Here is a 15,095-nt window from a genome sequence, read left to right as displayed (position 1 = left end):
GTCACCGTACGACACCTACGAAAGGGGCTAACCCGTGAGCGCGTGAGCCTCGAACCGCGGTGTAGTGCTTTAAATTGCCAATAGCTACTGAGTACTGACCTGAGGATGGCGAGCGCCACATGGGACCATTGAAACACGTTCCAATTCCATCAGGACAACAATCGGATCGACCCAGACGTGTTTCATCGCCGGCCACGTATTGGCCAAGTGCACGCAGACAAAATACAAACGCATGATAAGCTTTGATCCGTTTGCGTCTGCGTCTGCATTCCATGCCACGGCCTCGAAGTACTTCTTTTCTACTGTATGAGATGTTTGGTGACCAAAACATGGGACACCCAACAACCCGGGTGGCCACAGCGCTCGCCGCTCGGTCTCCCGGCCCACTGTGTGAGGATGCCTCAAGCGTGTCTTCAGCAAGTATCGTAGCCACGTACCCTCATACTGTAGACAGATCATCATTTAGGAAGATAGGTCTTCAATCATATGAAGCGAGAGGCTCGCGCACTGCCAGTGGCCGCGCGCGTGGCTCGTGCGGCGGCTCGCCGAGGAGTCCGACTCCCTACACTCTGGAAGTACAAGGGAATCTTGGAGTCAGTTCGGGAGCCTCAATGAACTATCGGAGAGCAAGGAAAGTTCGATTGGAATGGCGGTAAGCACGGATATTGGTATTGAGTAAGTCGCCAAGTACTGGCACTCGTTGAGTCGTTTTGAAGTTGCCAGTTGCCCGATCAATTTGGCGCTCGATGCACGTGATGTTAGGCGCCCATGTAGTATACCCTTCGCCAATTCTTCGCGACAGCTCCTCTAACTTGCCGGTGAGGTCGCGGACCTCCCAGTGCGGATCTGTTGGTTAAAAGCGTCTCTCCTGGGACAAGGGTGCGCATTTTGTAGTCAAGATGGTAGGCAGTCACTGTCTTGTTCGTAGCCATGCGCTCATGCTATACATATTGTGAGAAGGGAAGGCCTTGCACGTACACTCTAATCTACTCCGCAGGACGAACGAACATTAAGCCTGTATCTCTGCAATCCACTCGGTGAAAGGCGATGTCTGGTATCAGCAACGACACGAACATACGCTGTGAGGAGGCAGGTCAGAATGGTGTCGGGAGACGAGACGTGAAGAACGAAGGGCCAACTCATCAGTAAGCTTGAACCTGCGTCGCGATCGTCGATGTCTTGCTGCGCTTGCGCGCGTTCTTTTTTTTTTTTTTTGAGCGGAGGGCCCGACGTCAGGCTACAACAAGCCTCCAACAAGGCTCGTTTCCTCCCGGGGGAAAATGCAGTTACGCACGAACTCCCAGAAGGGAGAACAGTGTGGGACTCGGGACCGTCATCGCACCGCGGTATCGCTTCGTCGTTGTCGCTGTTGGCAATTTGGTGTGTTGGTGCGGTGCTCGGGTCCCCCTGCTTTACCCACTAAAAACCCCCGTGCCGCCGGACACCCGACTGGGCTTAAGGCGGCAAGGTTTTGCTCGCTCGCGCTGGGCACGAGCAGAGCGTCGCCCTTGTCGGACGAGAGAGTCGGAGGAAAAGGCGAGTGTCGAGGGGAAGAGCGGGGAGAAGTAGAGCTGTGGATGATAGTAACTACATCTTGAAGTTGGGCTCGGGCGTTCCTGCGGACGGCGGTCAGCGACGATCCAAGCACTACGAACCAGCAAACACTCACGATGCACCCGAGCCAGGGACGCCGCTCATTCTATTATTGTTTATCATTTTGCAGCGGCGCCCCTCTTCCTGGAACGGATGTGCGCTAGCACGCTGCAGCACTACCCGACGATGCGGGCTTGCGCTGACGGCTTGGACGTCCCCGTACCATAACGACGGGCAAGCCGACTGCAAGGCATATCATATGCGGTGCTGCCATCGGTGCTCTCCGTCGGCGGTACGGTGCCTCCGGCGGCCTGCAACATTGGCAGGCCACCTCGTACCGGAGGCTGGACCCTTTCGCGCACAAACGACGTACCAGGGCGGTATCAAGCCCGTTTGGGGCGAGTGAGGATTTGACCGGGTTGTTCGGCAAATATCTTGAGGTTTCGCGAGGGCGACTTACTAGACGAGGGTCAGTCGCGGCTCGCATCCACTGCGTAACGAACACTCACTCTGGCCCTCGCCAGGAGCGCCGCCCATATCATATGATGAGCGACGCCCCTATCCCAGTACGGACATGCGCTAGCCGGCAACGGCAGTCCGACAGAGCGGGCGTACACCGGCGGCGGGGACGTCCCCGTACATATCGACGTAATGACCCGGCACAATCTCGTCGACAGTGAGCGCGATGCTCCGTCTCCGCTGGTGCACGGCGTCGTCGGTACGGTGCCTCCGGCGGCCCACACCGAGGTGCGGGCCACCTCGAGCCGGAGGCTGGATCCGTTCGCACAAGTCCGACGTACCGGGTTGTGTGGTGCCCAATTGGGGCTTGGTAGAAGAGGGTTTGTATGCGCTCGCCGGGATCGTGGATCCTCGACGTCGGGACATGGCCTGTAACGAAGGTCAGCATGGGTCAACAACGGGATGTTAGCGAGCACGTACATAGCCACGTCTTCCCACCCGCACGCCACAACTGGCTAGCCTCGTGGTCTGCCGGGCCGACGATGCGTCGGGTCTCAGACCAGTCAACGGCGGGACGGTCCCCATACACAGTCCGCGCACCGTGTCCCTGCGGAGCCGCATAACAGCGACGCTCCTGACCCTTGGTGCGCGTCTGCAGTACAGTTGCTTCCAGCTACCGACGACGCGAGTAGCTGGGCCTACGTCGCCGCTATCATAGCGCGGACGACTGTAGACTGGACGGTCCCATCACCAATCGTGCAACGTACGGGTGTGCCCTTGCGGGACTTGGGGTTTCGTCGTCTGGCATATGGCCTTGAATCCTCGGGAGGGATTTGTCTTCGCATAGGTCGGTCATAGTCGCATAATCTTGAGGCACACATAGTGATGATAGGTGTTGACGCGCACAGGCTTGAGGTGTACCATCTGCGACTCAGGTCAGCGACCACCTAGACCACGAGCCACGACGCAGACTTACTGTTGTCAACACCGGGGATGGCCACGCACCTTGTGGCGTTGTGGCTCTGCACGTCGGTCGCGTAAACACGTGTGGCGTCGATGAATAGACGGGGAGGTCGGAGGCCGGCGGGCGGAGTACGTCAGTGAGTGCTTCTGGTATGTCGACAGGCGAAAGAACATACCTAGCCTGTCAATGTTCGACGCACGGCCCTTAGTTCAACTTGTGGCGCATCGTAGCCGGGCCGACCCATCCCACTGTTGGTGAGATGTGACTACGTGCGGCGGTCGAGTGGCCGCTGGCAAGGGGAGGATGGAGCCGGGAGCCCTACATGGCCGTCGGAGGGCAAGAGGGATGGGGGACGAAATCGCGTCCGCGCCCGCTCCTTATACCCCTCTCTGTGGGTCCATGTTTGTTCCTAACAAACACCTATTGTTCGCCATTTCGAGCTCGGAGCTCGGCCGTTTTCCCTGATTTGGGCATCTGCTTGTGCTCGCTGCCTTATCGATGATCAGAGGCCAACCAGAAGCACGGACCACGCTGTGGGCGGTGTTGTCCATCATCATGGGTTCTCCGAGCGTCGCGACGGCCTTGTTTTTTGTGACGCGGCGCTGCTTCTCTGGTTGATAATGGCGAGAATGACTCGCTTGGCGTCGTTATCGTTGAGCATCTGCGCGATAGCAGCTCACTGCGGACCGGACGATGCCTCTGGAGACCGGTCTGGACCAACCGCCATTGGCACGGGAACTTGTGGAACAGGTACGCCTGTCGCCGCGGCAGTCTGTCTCGAAAGTGAGCATCGGTGGGCCAAAATTGCACTGTAGAGCACAGCACGCACCGTATGTTATTACAAAAGAGTTGAAAGGCTGCCGCGGAAGCGACACGAAGTCTGGTCTGGGCCGCATGACGAAGAATCGTGCGCCGCACTACTACTGACTCTGACGTTCAGAGACAAGCCGAACGTGGCATCGGCTCTTCCTTTGGGACTGGTAGAGATTGGATGTGCTGTCACTGGCTGGACTTCGGATGCCCTTGCATGCGTCGCTCTGACTCTGAGTTGGTGGTTGAGCGCGCCCGAGCCACAGAAGCCACAGACGCGTCCGTGACGTTGCGTCACGGTCATGCACCAGTGACACTGGCCGTACTCGATGGTCTGTGTCACGCATGATGGGCCACCCCGACCTACTCTTCGCAAACCTACTCATGACCTTCTTGCATGTGTTTCGGGCTCGAATATCATTGTCTTCCTTCATTCCGCATTGGCGATGCTAACGTATTGACCTCAGGCCCATAATCTGCGGGTTCGTGATGCTCGAGCTCACCGCCAGCCTTCTCACAGTTGGCAAGTCACTGTTGATGCCAGCCTACATCTTGCCATGCCTAAGCTTTTGCTAAGCTTCGTCACATTTTTCAGAGGTGCAGCATGACGAGCTGACGGTCCGCATACACTTGCAGGCCAGTTATCTGCCCATATTTCTCGATGGGTGCTCCAATTCGTGAATACGTTCATCGCTGCTGACACTCATATCTTTGCTGAATAAGTGTCGACGCGGAGAATGATATTAGGATGCCCTGAGCAGGCGCATTCGCAGTCGGGGATGTGTCCGAAAACGACGGAGCGGTCGCTTTAGGACGAGCTGACGTGTTCAACATATCAATCCGAGGTACAATTGTACACTACTGAAAGACATGGAACTCGACCGACGTCACTACATTATGCGCTCAATCTGACTATGCACGAAGTCACAACGTGCGAAGCGTATCATACGATCCACTGTCGAGGTAATGGGAACAATAAATATCGTATAAATACGTGACCATGCTACAAACCCAAGTCCGTGACAATGAACAGTCTGCCAAGTCCAACGAGTCAGACGTCCAAACCGCTATGCAAGACCGAAACCCAGAGATGAGATGAATGAGACCCAGGAACGCATACGAGACCAATGGATAGATAAAGGAAGAAAGGAAAAGGGGAAGGGATTGCAAGCCAGACTCGCGGAATGCCCCTCCGTTCGCCTGACCCGCCCCGATGATCGACGAACCTCAAGAACACACGGGGGCATCGGTGCTCTGAGGTTCGCCGGCCACCGGAACCCAACCCAGTATAGTACAAGGAAAGAGGTAAAGAGAGATCATACGAAGAGAAATCGTAACGCTACAAGGGACGAGACCGAGATATTGATACAATAGTTTGGGGAGAGCGACGATGCGAGGCGGGGCTGAGCTATACGCGGGCGATCAGAGGCGTGCGGCAGTGTGAGATGCGGAGGGTACATACCTGAAGCTCACGCCCAGCCCTTCGCCTTGGCCTTTGCGTTGGCCTTTGCATTCCTCTTGGCCTTCTTCTGGCCGCGGCGGCTGTCACGGGCTCCAGAAGTGGAGATGCGCCGTGCAGGCCCTGCTTCCTCGGCCTCAGTGGGCTCAGGTTCAGGCTCCTGTGATGCAATCAGTATCACAATGAGTAGGTGAGCGAAGAAGACGCACCTCGTCGTTGGGCGAGCCCTCAACCAGAACGTATTCAGATGGCGAGAGGACGATCAGAGACTATCGATACATGTCAACACCTGCGGGCGGGATGAGAGTTGGGGAGACGTACCATCCACTTGCCGTCCTTCGTTGTCACGAACACCTTCCCGTTCGAGTCCCACGGGATGGTCAAGCCGTTCATGATCTTCGCGAACGGGCTGAAGGAGGCGAGCGCGTTGCGAAGAGGTTGGAGGATCGCCGCGATGCAAATAGCGATCCAGTCCGCGCAGCGGCGAGCGAGCGAGGTGCCGAAGTCGTCGATGAGAGCGTGACGCTTCGTGTCAACCTTGAGCCAGATGAAGACAGTCCAGAATGGGATGGCGAACGCGTAGAAGAGCGCGATCAGCTTCTCCGCTTCGGTGGGGGGCGAGTCCGCCTCGACCGACTCGGAGTCCACGAGAGGCACCGACTTGTACTCGGCCTCCAGGTCGGATGCGACCATGGTGGCCTGGCGGTCGACGGTGGCGATAGGTGCGTCGCGGAGAGAAGAGCAGATGATGCAGGGTGCGGGCTTGATATCCTTGGTGCCGGTGTGTACGTCCGAAGTCCGCGCCGTTGACTTTGGCGCTCCGGGGTCAGGCGTACCCCCGGTATCAAGGATATCGATGTCGCTGTTGGTCGTGCCGTTGACGAAGGAGATGTCGGGCGACATATCGTCGTCCCAGGTGGCGAGGTGACCACTGTGCGCCGAGCGGGGTCAGGCCAAGGCACGGTATGGATAGTAGTATCTACGCACCCTCGCCATTTCCCAATCAATACGCCATCCCAACCCATGTTGAACGAGCCGTCCTTGATGCCCAGGAACGCGAGTCTGGTGGACGAGATGTCAGAACATGTGAGATGAGCGCATTGAGAAACAACGACGTACCCGATGGACGAGATGTCAGAACATGTGAGATGAGCGCATTGAGAAACAACGACGTACCCGATGGGGTTGAATGCTGCGTCGACGGTCTTGCCCCATGCAGTGCAGGCCTTGTCGATGACAACGGGAGGCTTGGAGGTAGGGGCGATGCCGTCTTCGGGGCAGTAGCTGCTGAGGAGGGTGCCGACGCCGACACCGACGTCCACAAGCAGGTTGAAGAAGCGCATGTTGGAAAGAGTAACGAGTAAGAGTGAGACGCTGAGAGTGAAGTCGAGAGGCGAGGTGCGACGGACTGCTGGTGGGGAGAGGGAGGGCGGGGCAGCTGGCTTTATAGCCCGCGGGGGGCACCCGTATTTATACCGCGAGGCGCGTTGTTTGCGTGTTATTTGGCGCATTCAACGCGTTTAAGGTTTGCATTCAACAAAGTCACGTTTGTGAATACTAACAGAGGTTTGTGAAAGGGCTGTCAAGCCGTTTCCTAATTGGGAGGACACGGTCGTTCGTTTTGCGGGTTGCCTCCGCCCACCACCTTCCCCGGAGCATTCAGAATATATTGCAACACATTATTATCTTCACTCACTTTGCTACATCGGACGGCACCTCCGGCGCCGGCCTGGGCAGAGATTAGCCTGCATATATCGACCACGACGTCCGGGCGCATCGAGGTCAACCAATGCGACAAGCCGACCAGCCGTAGGTTCACACAGTGTACACTGCAGGTAGAGACGCCTATAGTTGATTCCAGTTGGTACATATTGAAGAAAGGTGCGTACCATCTGCCCCGCGCTGCTGCCGACGACGATTCGCTAATCTGCACCCCTTCAAATTCATCGCTTCTTCACTTAGGCTGCCATCAGAGGAGCACAAGAGCTGCGAGTCTGCGGTAGAAAAACTTCAACAAGCTGTGTATTAGTTCAACATGCGGCGGGCTTGGTGTGCAGGGTGAATGACGAACTAAGGCGGAAACAAAGACGGTTTGCTAAACGCTCACGCGCCCGGTTCAGTAGCGATGTGATCTTCGGCGCTCAGCGTCTCGAGGTCCAGCGCTCCAACGACCTTGCGACTTGCTCTCCATGCTCGTCGTCAATCAACAAGGGTCGCCCAAGACTCGCTTTGCTCGTTCACAGGAACATATTTGGCCATAGAAAAACCGCAAGCCGGCTCAGCCTTGGCTCCAGGTTTCTCCTCACATCGACAATCGTGCTCCTTCCCAATAGCCTCATGAGCTCAATCAAACCGAGCCTCCGATCTCATACCCATGCTCCCTGGTACCTGACGTGTGTCAGACCTGAAACAGGCTCCGGGAAGCAACTATAACGTTGATGAGGGGTGTGTGGGCAAGCCTGCGAGGTGCGTTGTAATCGAATCTTGCTCAGTTGCTGCGATTGACGGATACGAATGGCATTCCGCATTTTCTGTCCAACACTCCGAAGATCTCGTTCATTTCTCTGTCAACTGTCCTGTCTCCGAATTTGCTACTGGTTCTGCTTTTCCTAGGTGTCAGCATGCTTCCCCGACCTGTAGACTGCAGTCGCGCAGAGTGAACTCGATACCGCATGCACTCTCCCATCATGAGCAATGTATCTTCCATTCTCATCCAGTATACGACAGCCTCGCCTTTGACAGGCGGTTTGTGAGAATCAGCTCATATCGCCTCCTCTGTTGCGATCTTGTTACACGAAAACGTCGCGTCATGATGGGTCGTCTTGGTTGACGGTATAATGGTATCCGTCGGAGCATTACATACGGATCCGACACCTACATGCCGGTGCGTTACCGTATCAATTCGCGTTCTCCTTGATGTTGTAGAGAATTGCGCGTCCACATTTCTCGTCTCGTCAACTATAAGGGCGCGTGTTTAGGTGCGCGTTCGTTCCGTGTCACTGAACTTGAAGTCTTAACGTGCTGACTTACCACATAGGAAGTACTCTGATATGCATGCTCAAGCTTACTTCGTCTGTCAGTAACTCGTCCACAACAAGCGATAGCACGTCCCGCTGGCTTCTCCGGACAACCTCGCTGGCTCTCGCTGGAGCTCGCTGGTCGCATGTGTTCTCGCACCGCCACGAGACCTAATTAGTAACCCAACCTGTGTCAAATCTCTCATAGGCGCGGCATGTGGCCCTCTACCATACGGACGGTACTCGGACAGTACCGCCCAAGCACCGCCGGTGAATGTGTGGTTTGCGGATCTGGCGCGCTGACGTGCCAAGTGGATGGGAGGCGGGATTACTGAGTGATGTTTGTGTGCGTTAAGCGAACTTGAAGTCCCCTCCCGCCACGAATCGATGCATGCGTACTCAGGTGCGCGTGTATACCTGCTTTGCGCTGTTAGTACGTCATACTCATTCCATTCATCCCTCTACGCCTATTCGCATCGTAGGCAGATCGCCCTAGCCGTGGCTTCGTCCCACCGCGCTGCTTGACTTCATACGCTGCTTCGCATTATGGTTGCATCACCTGTGAGGATCAAGAACGCGCACATCCCGAGGTCTCGGTGATTCGGATGTACGCAAGCCTCCTCTGATGAATTGGGTGGCATGCGGTTGGTTAACCATCTGCTGTGAATGCTTGCCACATACAGACTGTGTCTCCCATCGCAGCGCCTTCTGAGCGGGCGTAGGCTGCTTCTGCTATCGGGCCGTGGCAACAGCTCAGTCATTCCCCGGTCGCCCTTGGCTAGGGGATGGCTCTCGGGTCACCCGTGATGTATAAAGCTGGGCGTGGCCTCTGAACAACCGGCAGGCTTGCTGCAACAGATACGTCGCCCGACTCAAGATGATTGCGCTCTTTAAGCTCACCGCACTCGCTGGCCTGGTCGTTCTGGGAGTATCCGCAGTGCCGAAGGCCGTACAGCATCGGGTGGGTCTAGCTACCTTTGACACCGTCATGGACACGAGGCTTATAGCTTGCAGGCTACCACTACAGATCCTGCGTGCCCCGTTGTCACCACCGAGGTCGTCACCCAGACGCTCTCAATCATCGCGCCCACGACCACTGGGCCCTTCGAGACGACGACGTTCACGGTGGTCGAAACGAACTGGCCGCTTGCGACCACGACGGAGACGCAGGTCGAAGACAACGGCAAAACGTACACTGTAACGTACACGTACACGGATGATTCTGAAGATCCGCCGTACCCGTCCGATTGCCACTGTACGCATGCTGTTTCTTCAGACATTCCAAGACTGACGCGATGTATCTATGTGATAAGGGCCATACCCGTAACCCGTATAGGCTGTCCTAGGCAATCGGTACACCTTCGTGACTCTGAACCGCTCACCTGGAGTACAGGCACGATTTCCGAACATCACGAATTTGGATCGTAGCACACAAGCCCTGCGATCAACCTGTATAAGGTAGCACCTGCCTAGCGATTGTTATGCTGTTTTGCGCAGCGCGCTCCATCGTTGATCAAGAAAGGCAGCACACATCTTTGTCACCAGGAGGTATAACGTCAAGGACGACGCAGCCGATTCCGGCGAACTCCCCAAAGGGAGAACAGTGTGGGACTCAGGACCGTCATCGCATCGCTTCGTCGTCGATGACATCGTCGTTGTACTGTCGGTCTGTTGGTGCGGTCCTCTGGTCCCCGTCCACCAACAAACCCCACGCCGCAGGACACCCGCCTGAGCTTAAGATGGCAAGGTGTTGCTCGCCCGTGCTGTTCGCGAGCAGGGCCTCACCGGCTTGGAGAAGGGAGTCGGAGGGAAAGCGAGTGTCGAGGGAACAGTGAGGAGATGTAAATATCGATAGTAACTTATAATGATCCAGAATATTCAGAGTGGGTAGCGTGTTCGGAATTGAGTACGTAGTTGCATTACTGGTACCTACGGTGATACTATAGTACTAGTACTACCTCGGTGCTGGCAGTGGGCTGGAATCAAGGTACATACTCCTACTCCACAACTGAAGCGCCACTGGTACGTGTGTACTGCTAGTCACAAATTCATCCTAGCTAGTACTGACTTCCTCCCTCGATTCTCCCGACCCAGACTAGGCTCGAGCGTGCACTCGAGCATCCACTGGGCGGACTCCGAAAGGACTTTACTGTAAGGAGTGAGGGGCACTACAGTGCTTACATAATTGGTGGAACCAGTCACGTGAAATGGTACGCGAGTACCACCACTGGCATATGTACCATCGACCGGCGGCGTCACCCCGTCCTCGACCCCTCCTTCTCCTCCTCGCCACCAAGGGCCTGGGTTCCCGCTACCGACTCGCGAGCCAAGAAATTTCTCCAGCGTTCCTTTTCTGGGGCCTACGCCTGCGACATCTTCTCTCATGTCCAACCCGAAGGGTCAGCACTACTGGAGACAGCTTAGAGAAACTCTGACAGCGGGACGATGGGGCGACTCGTTGCCTGCGAAGACGCCTAGCGGTGGTCCGCTCTCATGGCCTGAGCTACTGCGCAAGTTCAACAAGCACTGTCCTGGGCATTCGCACGCGGCGGACCTTGCCTTGCAGACACAGACCCTGGCATTGCTCCTGTCAGTGAAGGCGGCCACTGCAGACCTGGATGGGAACGAAGTGAGTGTCCCCAACCAGCTCGCTTTAGGGCAGGAATGCATGCTGCAGGAAGAACGTCTGGAGGAGGCCACAGCTGGATATAATGCCCTGAAAACCCTCGAGACCTCTAACTCTGATGTACGTCGTCCGTACAGTCCATTATGATATTGCTGATGTTCGTTCGCCGCAGTCGATCAAGTTGGCGGTGGCGTACTACGCGTATGCTCTCAGAAGGCCTTCGGAATGCCTGGCTGTGTTGGTGGAAGTGCAGAGCCTATTGGACGCGCACAACCGTGAACCATCATCGACCACGCGTAACTCTTCCCTGACTCTTCGGATACCTAATGGCGGAAACGACGGGTCTGTATCCTCCGCCTGGACGGGAAGCGACATATCCGCGGTCTCACTTGTGTCCATTGCGGAGATTAGTGACGGGAGCACATGGGCCGCTGCGGAGCGTATACGCAGTATCTGCTTGCAGGGTATGTCCACCCTCACTCTATATTACCCTTGTTCTGACTCGCAGTAAGGCATGTCGCATGAATGCATTACGCCGGATGACCCCCAGAAGGCCCTCGACACCTACTTGACTGCGTTCCCACTCGTCTCTGGTGCGATATCCGACATCCCTCCTTACATGTCTGTCCAGCCTGCATCAAATACATATGCGGGGACCGTCGTCGACACGACCTCGTTCGGACGGTACCGCGAGCTCTGGCGGTGGGTCGAGCGGCTGCTTCGACGCGCGATCATTCTCGCTTCACGGACATACGACGTGCCCAAGCAGGGGAGCAGCGGCACAATCTCACTCTGGACGCTCCTCGATAGGTATCACACCTGCAGCGCACACTGGCCCCCGACGTTCCGTCCAGCGCAACGCTCGACCATCGCCGTGCTGCACCTCCGCGCTTTCGTCCTTCGCGTGCATGCCTCCCCTGCGGAGGCAGCCATCCCTGCGTCTCGAGCCGGCGTAGAAAAGCCGCACCGGTGGATCAGTGCCGCGCGCTCGGTGGTTCAGGAATACCGCGCGATCCTCAGTGTCAGCACACAATTCCCAAGGGCCGGCGAGCGGAATGTCCAGGTAGAGGACTTGGTCGACCTGAGCGTCGCTATTTGGGAGGCGGATGGCGCTGTGGGCGAGTACGCGGGTTGGGTTATCGATGTGTGTGCTTTCCCCTGGAGCACACTCAGAGGACGGGAAACTAACTCTGTTGAGGCAGGTGTTATGGTGGGCGACCCGACTCACGTTCAATTCGTACAAGGTATACCGGCACATGTCGCGCCTGCTGTACGTATCCGGTGATGCGGAGCTCGCGAAGCGCACCCTCCGACTCTACGTGCAGGTTGTAGGCAAGGCGCGCGAGACGCAGATGGCGCAAGGCGAGACCGGTACAATCGTCGGGGACGTTGACTGCGACACAGACCGCAATTGGGTGCAGACGTGTGTGCAGGGTGCGAGGATGCTGTGTCGGCTAGCCTTGGCTGAGGCAGATGGGCAGGCGGCACGTAAGGAGGCGAAGGAGGCAGGGACTTTGATCGAGTGGGCCAAGGAGCGCCTGAATGCGAACGACAAGGAACTGGTTGGAAGCGTACAACTCGCGGAAGGCATCTGGCAGTCTGTCATGGCTCAAACGGGTATGTCGTAACAGTCGCGCTCGTCTGTGCATCTGGTAGCTAACCATGTCGGCCGGCAGAGCAGGACTCTCGGACCCGACAGACGCGTCTCTCCGATTCTATGGTACTCCTTGAGGCGGCAGCACAGACATACCCCACCCCTTCTGTCCATCATCACCTTGCCCTTGCCCATTCTCGTCCTGGGCCCACGCTTGACCTGCAGAAAGCCATCTCCGACGCGCGACTGGCCGTAGAAGGCGAGTCGAGCGAGGTCAGGCATTGGCACTTGCTAGGACTGCTACTGACTGCCACAGGCGATTGGAGGGCGGCGCAAGGTGTCTTCGAGATTGGTGCCGGTGTGGGCGAGGTTGACTTGGCCGAGGATGGCTCCGGGACCGGGGACGATGCACAGCTCGACGCGGCGAGCGGCGTGGTCGCGCATGACTACGCTACGCTAGCCCCGAAAGTGAACGGAAACGCTAATGGCGACGCGAAGGTCAATGGCGATACGCCTAGGGAAGGAGATGCAAGCCCAACTACGCCGGTCACCCTGCTGGATCGCGACGCTCAGAGCATACCTTCATCGGCGACATTACTGAGGCCTATTCGGGACAGACCACCAGCTTCCAGGAACGAAGCGTTCGAACATGCGCTCCAGCTACGGATGTCTCAGCTGACCCTCGCTGAGTATGTCGAGGGCCCGGAGGGTGCCGGCGACCGATGGGTAGAGGTGTTTCAGTGGTTTTCAGAAAGAAGGGAACTAGGGACAGATGACAGTGAGTTTTCATCCCTGACAGTGTCAACTTCGTATGCACACACCATATACCCTAGGACGATTGTCCATCGACAGTAGAGCTGATGCCGAAGCCCGGTCTATGGTGCCGTCCACTGAGAAAACCGCAACGGCACCTTCGAATATGGGGCGCAAGTCAATGCATCTCCGAGCTTCAGTCGACTTGGAGAAGATACCCACGCAAGACACGCCCATACCCATCACCATAACTCCTGCATCACCGGGTATACCTCCATCATCCACGGACGGTCACACAGTCACGGAGGACGGCACGTACGAAAGGCGCTCATCGTCTTTCGACGACCCCAATCGTGATATGTCAAGAGGCAAGAAGGTGCGCGAGGCCGTGAAGCGGAATGTGCACAAGGGACAAGCTGGTATAACGAAGAACCTGAAGAAGATTGGACATAACGTCGGGAAACACGGAGGAACACATCCGAAACGATCGAACTCCGCTCCCGGTGAGTAAACCGATTTTTCTCTGGGACATTGGGATTGATGGGCTCGGAAGACCTCCACGCTGTCTTAGGTCATTCTCCCTATCAAGCGTCTTCGATACATCTACGACAGCACTACAGTATACACGCGTCTCAGCAAGATCTGTCAATAGCGGATTTGCCACCGCCACCGCCTCTACCACCGCCTCCTCCCTCACAGTCCCCCATGTCGACGCTAAGAACGCAGGGTGTTCGTGCTGCCAGAGAACGACGATTGTTGAGCAACCTCTGGCTCATGTCCGCGGCAACCTTCCGAAGGCTCGGGAAGATCGAGCAGGCGAGAGCTGCGATACAGGAGGCTGAAGTCAGAGATGAGAGCAATCCTGCAGTCTGGGTACAGGTGCGCTTGGTCGATCACGCAGCCTCGACGCGGACTGACGTGTTTGCTTAGCTTGGCTTGTACTTCATGGCTCTCAACAGCCGGCGTCGTGCGATGGAAGCTTTCCAGAAGGCTCTCTTCGTTGCGCCCGACGACATATCCGCTACGATACATCTCTGTCGACTATACCTTACGCCGCCATCGACAGACTCAACATCGTCGCAGAAACCTGGGCCGGTACAGCCAAGTCGCGACAACGTAGACCTTGCCGTGGGTCTCCTGTCTGATCTCACCCGAGGTGCAGCGTGGGACGTACCTGAGGCCTGGTACTTCCTCGCGAAGCAGTACGGGCTGCAGGGTAGGAAAGACAGGGAGCGCGAGTGCCTCTGTTTCGCCTTGACGCTCTCGGAATCGCGTTGCCTTCGGGACCTTGGTGTGGCGGTTGGTTGGTGTCTCTGACAATTTCACTGTATGGTATATTCACGCAGTCAAGTACACTATAACCTTATGCTACATATGACTAGTAGAATTCAATTATACACCGGTTGCTTAGGCCCAAGTCCACATTTTAAGCTGATAGCGCATCCACGATGGCTCGGCGTCGTCGCGCGGTACTCAATGCGTCTGATACAGGTACCATATGTCAAGATGGTTCGTGATTGATATACCATTGCGTATGATAGTAAGGACATCGTACCAGTGAAGGCGGTCGGACTGACCGGCGTTGGCGCTGGTGCATCCGGATTTGAAGCCTCTTGCGAACTTGGATGTCTGTACGAAGTCTGTACGAATTGCCTCTCGCAATAAGCCGCAAGATACAAACACCTCATCTGTGATGTGTAGTTGCACAGTCATGACTGAGCTCTGTGGAGAGATACAGTTCCGGATCGCCCTCTGGCGGCGATCACATATCCCGCGAACTTGGTCCCTCAACGACTTCGCTTGCCATAAACGGTCAGCGC

General features: G+C 56.5%; 3 protein-coding genes across 3 annotated transcripts; 1 reads left to right on the top strand and 2 right to left on the bottom strand.

The window, feature by feature from the left end:
- Positions 1-1,756: 1,756 nt before the first annotated feature.
- On the bottom strand, positions 1,757-2,752 carry C8Q71DRAFT_741676 (uncharacterized protein). The gene has a single exon (XM_047922829.1). It carries the CDS (start codon positions 2,532-2,534, stop codon positions 2,064-2,066), a length of 471 nt encoding a protein of 156 aa, XP_047782314.1. The 5' UTR covers positions 2,535-2,752; the 3' UTR covers positions 1,757-2,063.
- Positions 2,753-4,800: 2,048 nt separating this feature from the next.
- On the bottom strand, positions 4,801-6,607 carry C8Q71DRAFT_741651 (uncharacterized protein). Its single transcript, XM_047922828.1, has 6 exons — positions 6,405-6,607; positions 6,273-6,347; positions 5,607-6,216; positions 5,495-5,554; positions 5,289-5,445; positions 4,801-5,234 (listed from the first exon to the last, which is right to left on the bottom strand). The coding sequence occupies exons 2-5, from the start codon at positions 6,308-6,310 to the stop codon at positions 5,296-5,298; spliced, it is 858 nt and encodes a 285-aa protein (XP_047782313.1). The 5' UTR covers positions 6,311-6,347; positions 6,405-6,607; the 3' UTR covers positions 4,801-5,234; positions 5,289-5,295.
- Positions 6,608-10,529: 3,922 nt separating this feature from the next.
- Positions 10,530-14,698, top strand: C8Q71DRAFT_741642 (uncharacterized protein). Its single transcript, XM_047922827.1, has 8 exons — positions 10,530-11,048; positions 11,101-11,392; positions 11,441-12,072; positions 12,131-12,545; positions 12,605-13,300; positions 13,356-13,778; positions 13,829-14,154; positions 14,206-14,698. Exons 1-8 carry the CDS (start codon positions 10,686-10,688, stop codon positions 14,590-14,592), a joined length of 3,534 nt encoding a protein of 1,177 aa, XP_047782312.1. The 5' UTR covers positions 10,530-10,685; the 3' UTR covers positions 14,593-14,698.
- The last annotated feature ends 397 nt before the right edge of the window (positions 14,699-15,095 follow it).

This window comes from Rhodofomes roseus (genome assembly GCF_022264815.1).
Source record: "Rhodofomes roseus strain CIRM-BRFM 1785 chromosome Unknown C8Q71scaffold_4, whole genome shotgun sequence".
Lineage (NCBI taxonomy): Eukaryota > Fungi > Basidiomycota > Agaricomycetes > Polyporales > Fomitopsidaceae > Rhodofomes > Rhodofomes roseus.
Note: the sequence above shows the minus strand (reverse complement) of the source record. Positions and strands in the feature narration are given on the sequence as shown.

Bases quoted from the DNA above. Each gene is read 5' to 3' on its own strand.
- C8Q71DRAFT_741676 (XM_047922829.1), bottom strand. From the start codon at position 2,534: ATGTACGTGCTCGCTAACATCCCGTTGTTGACCCATGCTGACCTTCGT.
- C8Q71DRAFT_741651 (XM_047922828.1), bottom strand. From the start codon at position 6,310: ATGGGTTGGGATGGCGTATTGATTGGGAAATGGCGAGG. The intron at 5,555-5,606 runs GTACGTCTCCCC...ATGTATCGATAG, and splicing joins CGAAGGACGGCAAGTGGATG to TCTCTGATCGTCCTCTCGCC. The intron at 5,446-5,494 runs GTGCGTCTTCTT...ATTGCATCACAG, and splicing joins AGGGCTCGCCCAACGACGAG to GAGCCTGAACCTGAGCCCAC.
- C8Q71DRAFT_741642 (XM_047922827.1), top strand. From the start codon at position 10,686: ATGTCCAACCCGAAGGGTCAGCACTACTGGAGACAGCTTAGAGAAACT. The intron at 12,073-12,130 runs GTGTGTGCTTTC...CTGTTGAGGCAG, and splicing joins ACGCGGGTTGGGTTATCGAT to GTGTTATGGTGGGCGACCCG. The intron at 12,546-12,604 runs GTATGTCGTAAC...GTCGGCCGGCAG, and splicing joins GTCTGTCATGGCTCAAACGG to AGCAGGACTCTCGGACCCGA.